The sequence below is a fragment of the Gracilinanus agilis genome, chromosome 1 (genome assembly GCF_016433145.1).
Source record: "Gracilinanus agilis isolate LMUSP501 chromosome 1, AgileGrace, whole genome shotgun sequence".
Taxonomy (NCBI): domain Eukaryota; kingdom Metazoa; phylum Chordata; class Mammalia; order Didelphimorphia; family Didelphidae; genus Gracilinanus; species Gracilinanus agilis.
The window spans coordinates 769865677-769877733 of record NC_058130.1 but is presented as its reverse complement, the minus strand read 5'-3'; the positions used below and the strand labels follow the sequence as shown (position 1 = coordinate 769877733).

The 12057-nt window shown below is 39.9% G+C and overlaps 1 protein-coding gene across 1 annotated transcript in view; it reads right to left on the bottom strand.

Annotated features, from left to right (window-relative positions):
• MYO1H (myosin IH) overlaps window positions 1-4849 on the bottom strand; it is a 54582-nt gene extending 49733 nt beyond the window's left edge. The window contains exons 1-3 of the mRNA XM_044685464.1: window positions 4709-4849; window positions 2587-2702; window positions 1342-1540 (exon numbers count right to left, since the gene is read on the bottom strand). Coding sequence (XP_044541399.1) covers window positions 1342-1540; window positions 2587-2702; window positions 4709-4834 — 441 coding nt within the window. The 5' untranslated portion in view covers window positions 4835-4849. The remainder of the gene's footprint in view (window positions 1-1341; window positions 1541-2586; window positions 2703-4708) is intronic.
• Window positions 4850-12057: the final 7208 nt, after the last annotated feature.

Below are 12057 nucleotides of genomic sequence, written 5' to 3'. Positions count from 1 at the left end.
CATCCATCCATCCATCCATCCATCCATCCATCCATCCATCCATCCATCCATTCATCCATCCTCCAATCCATTTATCTATCTATCTATCTATCTATCTATCTATCTATCTATCTATCTATCTATCTATCTATCTGTCTGTCTGTCTGTCTGTCTGTCTGTCTGTCTGTCTGTCTGTCTGACTTCAGAGGGTTCCCAAAGCATATGAAACCAAAAGTATATTTGGGGTCAGAAGGAAGTGATTAGAAAATCTCTTCCCCCAGAATTTTTTTAAACCCTTACTGTTCCATCTTAGAAATAATACTCTATATTGGTTCCAAGGCAGAAAAGTGGTAAGGGTAGGCAAAGGGAGTTAAGTGACTTGCCCAGAGTCACCCAGCTAGGAAATGTCAGAGGCCAGATTTGAACCCAGGGCCTCCTGTCTCTAGGCCTGACTCTTTATCCACTGAGTCACCTAGCTCCTTCCACCCCTACCTCCCCAAATCTGACGGCATAATAAGTCAATTTAAATAGATGGTTAAGTCCCAGCATTTAGCATAGTGTCTGGCACATAGTAAAAAAAATCCTTACCTTTTGTCTTAGAATCAATATAAGTATTAGTTCCAAGGCAGAAGAGTAATAATTGAGGTTGTGACTTACCCAGGATCACTCAGCCAGGATGTGTCTGAGGCCAGATTTGAACCCAGGTCTCTCCATCTCCAGATCTGATGCTCTATCCACTAAGCCACCTAGCTGTTCTAATAAATGCTTAATAAATGCTCTTTGACTTGCCATAACATAGGTTGTCTTATATCTGGGTGGGAATAATTTCCATTCTTTGGAAAAGGTTTCCACCATAGTAGGAAAATAATTTCCACCTGGGAATATGGTGTTTTCCATGGTAAAGACAGTATCTCAAAAAGAAAACAACTTGCCCAAGATCAGCCAGCAGCAAGTCATGGGTCTGTATCTAGTCACAAATTCTTTTTTAACTTAAAAAAATATTTTTACAGTTACATGTAGAAACAATTTTGGGCGATGGCTTTCTGACATTTGGGGATTTAGATTTTCTCCTTCTCTCCTTTCCTCCCAAGCCGGTAAATAGTCTGACAGGTTATACCAGTATTTTCATGGAACATGTATTTCCATATTCCCCGTGTCATGACAGAAGACATATGTCACACCTACAATAAAAATCCCATGAAGGAAATAAAGTGGAAGATGGCATTAGGCATAACTTCTAATTCTCTTCCCATGAGACCACTGGATCGGAACCAATTGCTAGAGCTGGAAAATCTCTCATGTCACCAAAAAAAAAAATTCTTCTATCAAAGCACGTCCAGCAGAATTTGAAGTATCACCTACCTCCAGGACCGGATTGGAGAGCAATAATCTATCTCGGGCTATTTGTAGCGACTCTGTCATTGGGCAAGTCACTGCCAGGTACTGGAGAATCTTCTTGGATGCCTCCGTTTTGCCAGCGCCACTCTCCCCAGAGATCAGGATGAAGTGATTGTTGAGCTCTGAGCACATCATACGGTACGCATTATCTGCTATGGCATAGCTGGACAGGGAGTGAGACAGAAGAACTCAGCTTTCAGGCATCCCCATACAGGTGTGAAATGCCCCAGGAGCAGGATAGCCAAGTCTCCTATCTCCCATCAGGTAACGATATCGGTACTGGATACCAAGATGCTCTAAATAAACCATGAACGGTAAGTGTCAAGCCCAACAGAATATCTTTTTTAATAGCTCTCCATGAATAATTAATGAGATAACTAATGATTCATTCATATAATTTCTGTTCATGAAATCTGAACTGTTAAACTTAGGATGAATGGATCTCGAACAGTAGCAACAACATTTTTTTTCTAGGTCGATTATTTCATTTATTTATTTTTAGTTTGATTTTTTTATTTTTTAGAATATTTTTCCATGGTAGCAACAGCACTTTTAAAGGCAATTCCTGAAATTTTTCTTTTATAGACTATAAATTAAAACAACTCTAGGGTTTCACTGCATATTTAACAAATTGATAAAGATGACAAAAGACAGAAATAGTTTATGTTGGAGGATCCATGGGGGAAAAGGTCCACAATAAGGTACTGTAGCTAACATGGCCTCTTCCTGACTGAGGAACTTTTATTATTAATTTGGGTTCAGCACTGGCTGATTGTATCACTCTGGCCATTATCAAAATGGTAGCCCTGGTACATTACCCTTATAGACTCATCAGATAATCTTGGCAGTGGAAAGAGTCTTTGAAGTTGTCTAATCCACCTTCTCCCTTGAGCATCAGCTTGAAGACATCTAGCAGTGGGAAAACGCACTACCTTTCCATTGGAGGACTATTGGAGGAACCATACTAATAATTAGGAAGGCTCCTGAGTCAACAATCGAGCAACAAACTGGAAAAACATTCATTCCAGCTGAAACCAAACAGGGTGACTTGAAGATGAAGGTTCTCCATTCTTCCCAATGCCATCCAATACCCATACCACCAGATTTCCAATACTACCTTCTCCAGGATGACAGCAGCTCCCATCAGGGAGAGAAGAACCCAAGAAAACAGATCCAACAGTCTACAAGGAAGACCCTAGTGTTACTTACACATGTGGTGGCAGTTCAAAGAAATTCACCCCTTGGTACAGCTCCATCTGCTTAATCGTGTAGATGCCCAGCTCCTGGTAGGGATTCACCGAGACAAGGAGGGTCCCGATGTATGTCTGCGGGGACAAACCAATGCCACATGGACACGGGGACTTACTCCTTCCAAACATGGGCTACCATTTTAAATGCCTGATCCATGAGCAGAAACCAACCATCTAAAATGAAGAGGTGAACCCTTGGGAAGTTGAACCTTTAATGTTGTCTACTTGGAATGCTCTTTCTTTCCATGCCCAAGAGTTGTGGGTGGTTGGTTTGTTTGTTTAAGGCTGGGACATGGCTTTGTAGTACAGGTCCTCCCTTCCTTCCCTGCTGCCACAACACTCTTATAGACTCCCCACGTAATCCCAGAGTTGGAAAGGTCTTTTGAAGATGTCTAACCCAATGTCTACCTGGAGCAGCTCTAAGGGTCTTCCATGATACTCTTCAAAGTAGAGGTACAAAGCTTTCTCTTCTTTCTTTAAACCCTCGCCTTCCATCTTAGAATCAATACTATTTATTCATTCTAAGGCAGAAGAGCAGTAAGGGCTAGGCAATGGGAGTTAAGTGACTTGCCCAGGATCACCCAGCTAGGAAGTGTCTGAGGCCAGATTTGAACCTAGGACCTCTCATCCCTGGGTCCACTGGCTCTTTATCCCCTGAGCCATCTAGCTGCCCCCCATACAAAGCTTTGTCAAGTGGTACAGTCAAAATGACAATACTTGTGGATCTAAGATTCTTGCACTACGGAATTTTGGATTGTGGATTTATACTTCGATTCCTCTTTTCACAAGAGAGAGGGAGTAAGTCCACTACTTACTTCTATCCCAGACACATCCTTCCTTTAGGAATCTTGTGCCTTTCCTCCTCTGGTGGTCAATTTTTGAGGTATTTAATCCCTATATAGCTAAGTAACACAACAGACGGAGAGCAGTTGGACCTCCTGGAATCAGGAAGCCCTGAGTTCAGATTCTGCCTCCTACACTTACAACCTGTGTGATCCTAGACAAGACACTTAACTTCTGTCTCCCTCAGTTTCCTCAGCCATAAAATGGCAACAATAATAATAATACTAATAGCTATTTCCCAAGGTTATTACAAAGATGAGACAATATTTGCAGAGCACTAATGTTCTACATGCTTGTGAATTATTATTCCGGCAAAATATAAAATTTGATCATATCTCCAGGATAAAAGTGAACCACAGAACTGAAGCAAATTCGGGGTTTGAACTAAAATCACAAATTACTTCTCATGAGCAGAAACCTGATCTCTCACGTAATTTTGAAACAACTATTAAAATAATTCAGAAAAATAAATTCCAAAATCAATCTGACACCATCTGAAATATGAAATTCAGCTAAGATGCCACTTCTGCTTGCCTGTGACTCATTCGTTCCCTCGTTCTTTGGGCACCCATCGCATCATTTCCATTTTTCTACCTAGCAGAAAAAGCTAATTTTTAAAACTTTGATAACAGACTGTGTCTTTTAATGCTATAGAATGTCCCCCTGGTTTGCTCCTGATCCCCCTGAATTCTAGTGCCTTCGCCCCCTGTTGATCATCTCCAAATGTCTGCAGCTTGTTTGAACATGGTTATTAGGCCGTCGTCTCCCCCGTTAGCCTGTGAGCTGCTTGAGGGCAGGGACTGTCTTTTGCCTTTCTTTGTAACTCCAGAGCTTAGCACAGAGCCTGGCACATATTAGGCACTTAATAAATATTGGCTAACTGGCTGACAAACATAGAGCATGCAATTCACTGACATCGGTAAGGGTGGTAAGGGCTAGGCAATGAGGATTAAGTGACTTGCCCAGGGTATCTTGCCCTAGAAAGTGTCTGAGACCAGATTGGAACCCAAGTCCTACCAACTCCAAGTCTAATGATCTAGCTGCCAAAGGGCATCGTAAAAACGCTCAAAGATACTCAGTCTCCAGGGTTTGAGTGGAAGGTGGGGAGTCAACCTTGATTCATCTCTCCAAATCCAGTTTTGCTTTATCACCAACCTACCGGCGCCATCTTGGCTGGAAGGGTTGGTTTCTTGGGTGTAGAAAAGGAAATGGAATAGCGAAGAAGTAGGGCAACTCACGTAGATGAGGTTCTCTCTGTAGCGCTTGCGGAGATTATCCAAAAATGCGGATTCACTGGTGTACGAGTCCAAAAGCACAAAGTCCTGAACCCCGACTTTGTCACGGGCAGTTAGGGCCCCTTCCATGTGTAGCCTAATGTGCTTGCGTCTCACCTCTTCTTTCTGGAAGAAGACAAACATTCTGAGGGTTGTTCAGAGATATTTATAAAGCAAATAAAGAATATAATACAATATAGTTTGGTGATAGAAGCATAAGATATATTCCCTGCCCTCTGGATAGACAATAAAACTTAAAAAAATATTCAACAATAGAGATGGGAAGTCTCGGATTCCAATTTGGCCTTAGACACTTCCTAGCCGTGTGACCCTGGACAAGTCACTTAACCCCAATTGCTTAGCCCTTGCCACTTTTCTGTCTTAGATTCAATACTTAATACGGATTCTAAGATAGAAGGTAAGGTGTGCTTTTTTCAGTTAAACAAGAAAATAAGATATTACGAATCAAGGACTCTAACCTAGGATCTCTGTAAACCCTTGCCTTTGGTCTTAGAATCCATATTAATTATTGGTTCCAAGGAAGAAGAGTGGTAAGGGCTAGGCAATGGGGTTAAGTGACTTGTCCAAGATCAGCCAGAAGTGTCTGAGGCCAGACTGGAACCCAGGACCTCCCCTCTCTGGGTCTGATTCTCAATCCACTGAGCCACCCAGCTACCCCCTTTAAAATATATATATATAAAAATCCTTGATCAATACTATGTGTTGGTTCTAAGGCAGAAGAGTGCTAAGGGCTAGATAATGGGAGTTAAGTGACTTGCCCAGGGTCACACAGCTGGGAAGGGTCTGAGGCCAGATTGGAACCCAGGACCTCCCCTCTCTGGGTCTGGCTCTCAACCCACTGAGCCACCTAGCTGCCCCCCCAAAAATTCTTGATAACTGTATTTCAATGTAATCATTTTCCTCTGTGATCCTATGTATTTTGTTTTGTGCATCTAAAAGTAAGATTCTGAGTAGGGGCCCATCCCATGGGCTTCACCAGACCACCAAAGGATCCATGACACCAAAAATGTAAAGAACCTCTCGACTAGAGGCATCTTCCCAAATAATCCCCGTAATTTGGAAACCATTCACCAATGAGAGGAAAAGTACCTCCCATTATGTTAACAGGAAGAAGTCAAAATGAAAGTGTGGTCAATGAAAAATAAATTTGCAAACTTGGGAATTGTAACATTTTTTGAAGTATCTGTTTAATCACGTTTCAATTGTGTCTAAATCTTTGTGACCTCCCCCTGCCTTTGGGGTTTTCTTGGCAGAGACACTGGAGTGGTTGGCCATTTCCTTCTCCATATCATTTTACAGATGAGGAAACTGAGGCAATCAGGGTTAAGTGACTTGTCCAAGGTCACATAGCTAGTTAAGTGTCAGAGGCCAGATTTTAACTCAGGTCTTCCTGACACCAGGCTCAACATTGTTTTTATCTTGCTGCCCTTATAAATGTAAACTCATTTTCTTATTCCGAGATCTTTGTTTTCACTGGTGTGGATATCCCTCACACTGACACAGCTAATAACCCTTCTATTCATCTTTAGACAGTCTTTGTTAAGATGCTGTAGCCAAAAAAAAAAAAAAAAAAACAGAAAACACACAAAAAAAAAAACTCACAAAAAAACCCTTAACCTTCTAGTAATGGGCTTTTAATGGGCTTTTTTGAACTTTTTCTTTGAGGCTGATCCTGAGATAGATTGTCCTTAGGCTGGTATAACCTACATTAAGGGAAGGACAGAGGGAGAGAATCTGGATCACAACATGTCAGAAAACTATTGTTAAAAATTGTTTCTACGTGTAATGGAAAAAATAAAATTTAAAAAATAAATAAATAACATTTAAAAATAAATTTAAAAAAATAAAAAATAAAAATTTTTAAAAGACAGATGATCTTTTTTCCTATAATCAAGTTATAGGAATCATTCAGCCACATCCAACTCTTTGTGACTCTGTGGAGTATTCCTGGCAAAGGTAATGGAATAGTTGGCCATATTTTTACTCCAGTGGGTTAAGGCAGAAGTGAAATGACTTGCCCAGGGTCCCACAGCTAGTAAATGTCGGAGGCTAGATTTGAATTCTGGTCTTCTTGACTCTAGGTCTAGCATTAATATTATATTACATGCATGTACTATAATTTCTTCCACCATTCCCCAATTGATGGACATCCGTTTTGTTTCCAGTTCTCAGCAACCTGAGAAGATGCTGCTACAAGATATGTTGATGTTTATAGTCACTTTTTAACCATGTTCTTCTTGAGAGAAACCTGCTCAGCAGTGGTTTCTCTGGGTCAAAGGAGATGGGATGGACATTTTAGTCACTTTATTCCAAATTCCAAAAATAATTCCAAATTGCTATTTGGAATAATAAATTCACTATTTCCCATTTTATCATGCTCACTTGTTTGCTGGATGAGATGTAACGTCAGAGTTCTTCTGGTTTGGATTTCTTTTATTATTAGTGATTTGGAGCATTTTCTCATGTGGCTGTGAATCCTTGGTAGTTCTTTTGAGAACTCTTTGTTCGTGTCCTTTGACAATTTATCTTTGGAGAAATAGCACTTGGCCTTACATGTTTCTTTTCTTTTTTTAAACCTTTACCTTCCATTTTAGAATCAATATTGTGTATCCATTCCCAGGCAGAAAAGCAGTAAGGGCTAAGCAATGGGTCACCCAGCAAGGAAGTTTCTGAGGTCAGCTTTGAACCCAGGACCTCTGTCACGAGCCAGTCTTACGTATTTTGGATAGTTGTTGATATTGCTTGGATATTGAACCCTTACAAGACAGTTGATAAAAAGACTCTTCTCAGTTGACCACCAACCTTTATTATCCTCTATGAATTAATTTGTCAACTTCCTTTCTTATCCTCTATGTATTCGTTTTGTTGATGCAAAAACTTTTGAATTTCATGTCATCAAAAGTATCTATTTACCTTTGTAATTGCCTTGATCCTATGTTAAGATAAGAATGTGTCTCCTATGGAGAGCTCAGAGATGGACATGGTTTGTTTCTGTCTCTCTCTCCCGATCTCTCTGTCTTTCTGTCTCTGTGTCTCTTTCCCTCCCCCTCTCTCTGTCTCTCTCTCTCTTTTTTCCTCTCTCTCTTTCTCTCCCTCTCTCTGTGTCTCCCTCTCTCTCTCTCTTTTCTTCTTTCTCTCAGTCTCTTTCCTTCTCTGTCTCTCTCTTTCCTTCTCTGTCTTTCTGTCTCTTTCCCTCCCTCTCTCTGTGTCTCTCTCCCTCTCTTTTTTTCCTCTCTCTCTGTCTTTCTCTCTGTCTCTTTCCTTCTCTATCTCTTTCCTTCTCTCTCTCTTTTTTCTTCTCTCTCTGTCTTTCTGTCTCTGTCTGTCTCTCCCTCTCCCTCTCTCTCTGCCTCTCTGATATGGTCTTTAATAGCCAGCAGGGCATGTATCCATTTTGAATTTATGGTGGCATATGGTGTAAGCTGTTGGTTTGAGCCTAATTTCTACTTTCTAGTTTGCTCAGAAGTGCTTCTCAAAGAGTCAGGTTTGGGTTTGAACAGATGACTCTATTATAAAATGGAATACTATGGAAATGGGATTTGAGTGATAATACACGTATCGCCCAGTACAACTGCTTCTCAGCTCCGGGAGGGGGGAAAGAAGAGGGGAGGAGACACAAGAATCAAGGAACCAGGCAAAAAACATTAAAAAAATAAATTTAAAAAATTAAAATTTGTAAAAAGAATCTCTTTTTGATATTATTAATTATATGTTTCTATATAGTTTCATAATAGAAAAATAGGTACAATTATAATTATAATAATAAAGAATATCGGACAAAGATCTTTCCAAGATCTTTTTTTTTCCAGAGCGAAAATAGATTGAAAGTGATGGGCCACCAGGTGTCCCCCTCGGCTAGGGAGAGCCGCTTCAGCATCTCTGTAGCCCTGAGGAGGGCGTTTCAGACTCTGAGGTTGTTCATCAATGAGGAGCGTTCACGAAGCGCTCATTGAGCATCAGGCGATGGACCAGACACTGGGGAATGGAACAGGCGGCTCGCCCGGGGTTTTCATCCTAGTGAGGGAGGCACTGGGGGTTCTCGTGCTTCAGTCATTTTCACTTGTGTCCGGCTCTTCATGGTCCCATTTAAAGTTTTCTTGGCAGATCCTGGAGGAGTTGGCCATTTCCTTCTCTGGCTCATTATACAGATGAGGAAATAGAGGCCAACAGGGTGAAGTGACTTGTCCAAGGTCACACAGCTAGGGCTATTTCTAGGGTTGGACTTCAACTTCAGTTTTTCTGACTCCAAGTATAACATTATACTTAAGGAGCCATCTAACTGCATATAAATATATACACACATATATATATACACACACACGATGTATATTCTATAAATTATACACACATATATAATGTATAGTATATAAATTATATGCACATATATTGTATATTTTATAAAGTATACATGTATATAATGTATAGTATCTAAATTATATACACATAATGTATATTCTATAAATCATACACACATATAATGTATAGTATATAAATTATATGCACATATATTGTATATTTTATAAAGTATACACATATATAATGTAGAGTATCTAAATTATATACACATAATGTATATTCTATAAATCATACACACATATAATGTATAGTATATAAATTATATGCACATATATTGTATATTTTATAAAGTATACACATATATAATGTATAGTATCTAAATTATATACACATAATGTATATTCTATAAATCATACACACATATATAATGTATATGATCTATATTACACACACATATTATATATTATATAAATTATACATACATTGTATATTATATAAATCATATACATCTATATTGTGATATACATAAATTATGTATATACATATAATGTATATTCTATAAATTATACACACCTATATTATAATTTATACACACATATAATGTATATGATATAAATTACATATATACAAACATATAATATGTATATCTTATTATAAAAATGTTTTTATACGTACGCATACACATATTTTAAACATTTCTGATTTTTATTCATATAAATTGATATATATGCACATGCGCATGTATGTTATATCAGGATAAAGATGTTCGGTTGAAATCTAAATGGTTTTAATCCATTTAGCCTTGATATATTAGGTCAGATGAGAACACAGAATGATTTTTCACTAGGTATAAATAAAGCCCAAATGCCGCCCTACCATCAAGCTAGTTAGAATTTAAAGTGTTTGAAGGGACGATAGCAGAAGAGGTCTGGGGACCCCAAAAGCTGAGCTAGAAACCCAGAGGAGAAAGCATTGAGCTGTGGCAGAGAAGGGAGACTCTGAGGAAATTGGGGGACTCCGCAGGGATCTCAGGCAGGAGACTCAGGCTGACACCCCCCAGTGACGCTCCCCTCCTCCAGGGCTGAGAGAAAGTCCAAGAAAAGGCCGGCTCTTTCACAAATTCCCTCTCCAGGGCCTGCCTGTTAACAGACACTCGAATAGTCTCTGTTGCCTCTTTGTTCAAATGTTTCTGATAACTTGAATGTTAGCCAGAGATATCTAGAAATATAAATTTAAGCAAAAAGACGAGCTTCTGCCTAAATGTCAGAAATTGTTCTAACTGGGGGCTTGGAGCTATAGTGATTGTGGTTCCTACCTTTTAATATAAATTCCTTAAAGCAGGGGTCTGCAACGTGTGGCTCTCGAGCCATATCTGGCTCTTTTGAGGGCCAGATATGACTCTTTCTGCAGGAGCCGTAAAGTCCATTTTTTTCAGGCGCTGTTACAGGAGCGGCACTGTGAGCACTGGACGGCTCTCACGAAATGACATTTTAAAAAATGTGGCGTTTATGGCTCTCGTGGCCAAAAAGGTTGCCAATCCCTGCCTTAAAGTAACAAAGGAGGAGACCGTGTGGACCTAAGGGGCCCTGATATTACCTTTAGGCCTAAATATTAATTATTGAAAAAGTAGTTCCCAGGAGAATTAAGAAAAGGTTGTTAAAAACGGGTGCTTAGAGGGAAGGCAGAAGCCTTTTGGGGCATTCAGAAAGGCTGTGGGCAGAAGGTGCTGCTGGAACTCCATCCTGAAGGCAGAGTGGGATGGAGGAGAGGAGAAAGTGCCTGGGAAATGGCCAGGGCCAAAGCTTGTGTAACAGGAGGGTAGCCAGGCAAGAGAAAAAGAACAAGCCTGGGAGGCTGGATTGCAGATTGTGGCAGGGACAGTAATGAGGCTGGAAAGACAGACTAGGGGCAGACTGCAAAGTGCTTTAGAAACTAAATGGAGAGTTTATTATTTTTTTTTCCTGGAGGCAATAGAGACCCTCCAGCATTTATTGTTGTCTCTCCTTTTTGATAGAGAACTCCTTGAAGGCTTTGTGTGCCAGGGATTTAGCTCAGTGCCTGGCAAGCAGTGGGGGCAAAATAAAAGTTTATTTGTTGATTGATTATCGATTAAGGGCAAGGCATAGTGAAATCTATGCTTAAGAAAATCCCATGGCCATGTTAGGGGAGGGCACAAAAGATTTCAATTGATCTGTGATTTTTAAAAATTGAATCAAAAAGCAGAAGTATATTCAACCTACGGCTGACTGCATGGGCAAATGCATGGAGGGAAATGGAACCTTTAATTTGGGGACATCCAGAATCTAGACTGAATAAAGGAGCGTAATGTAAAATAAAGTGCAAAGGCAGGCTGTAGTCAGATTGTGGAGGACATAAAATCCTGGACTGAGAAATCAAGCATTTTATGTTAAAAGCATCAGGGAGCCAGTGAAGATTTTTGAGCAAAGTTGTGGCAAGGCCAGGCTTATTAGATGGGAACAACCCAAAGTGAGGCCACGTTTCCCAAGTGGTAAAACTTTATAAAAATAACCACCTAAAATGGTATTTCTCCTTTCCAAAAATAAAAATAGACTTAAATAGCCCACCTCTGACTTAGAATTCAAATTTAAAATTCTTTCTGGACCAGCTACCAATACAGAGAAAAATCTGCTTGCCTTCATTAAAGGATTTGTTGGTTTGGTTTATAATTGTGGCTCTCCTAGGAAGAGCTGCCCACACCGGCTCTTCCCTCACTGCCAGCCTCATCTTTGATCTGAAAACTGCCTGATCTGAGGGAACCAACAATCTCTTAACTGACGAATCTACCTTTTCCTAGACCTTAGCCTTCTTGATTTCCCTGTTGCTTTTGACAGTTGACACTTTCATTTTGTTTTTGGATTTTATCTCCTCTCTGAGTTGTCAAGACCTCTCTCCTCTCTCTCTCTCTCTCTCTCTCTCTCTCTCTCTCTCTCTCTCTCTCTCTCTCATTCTTTTCCTCCTATTTTCTCTTTCTCTTT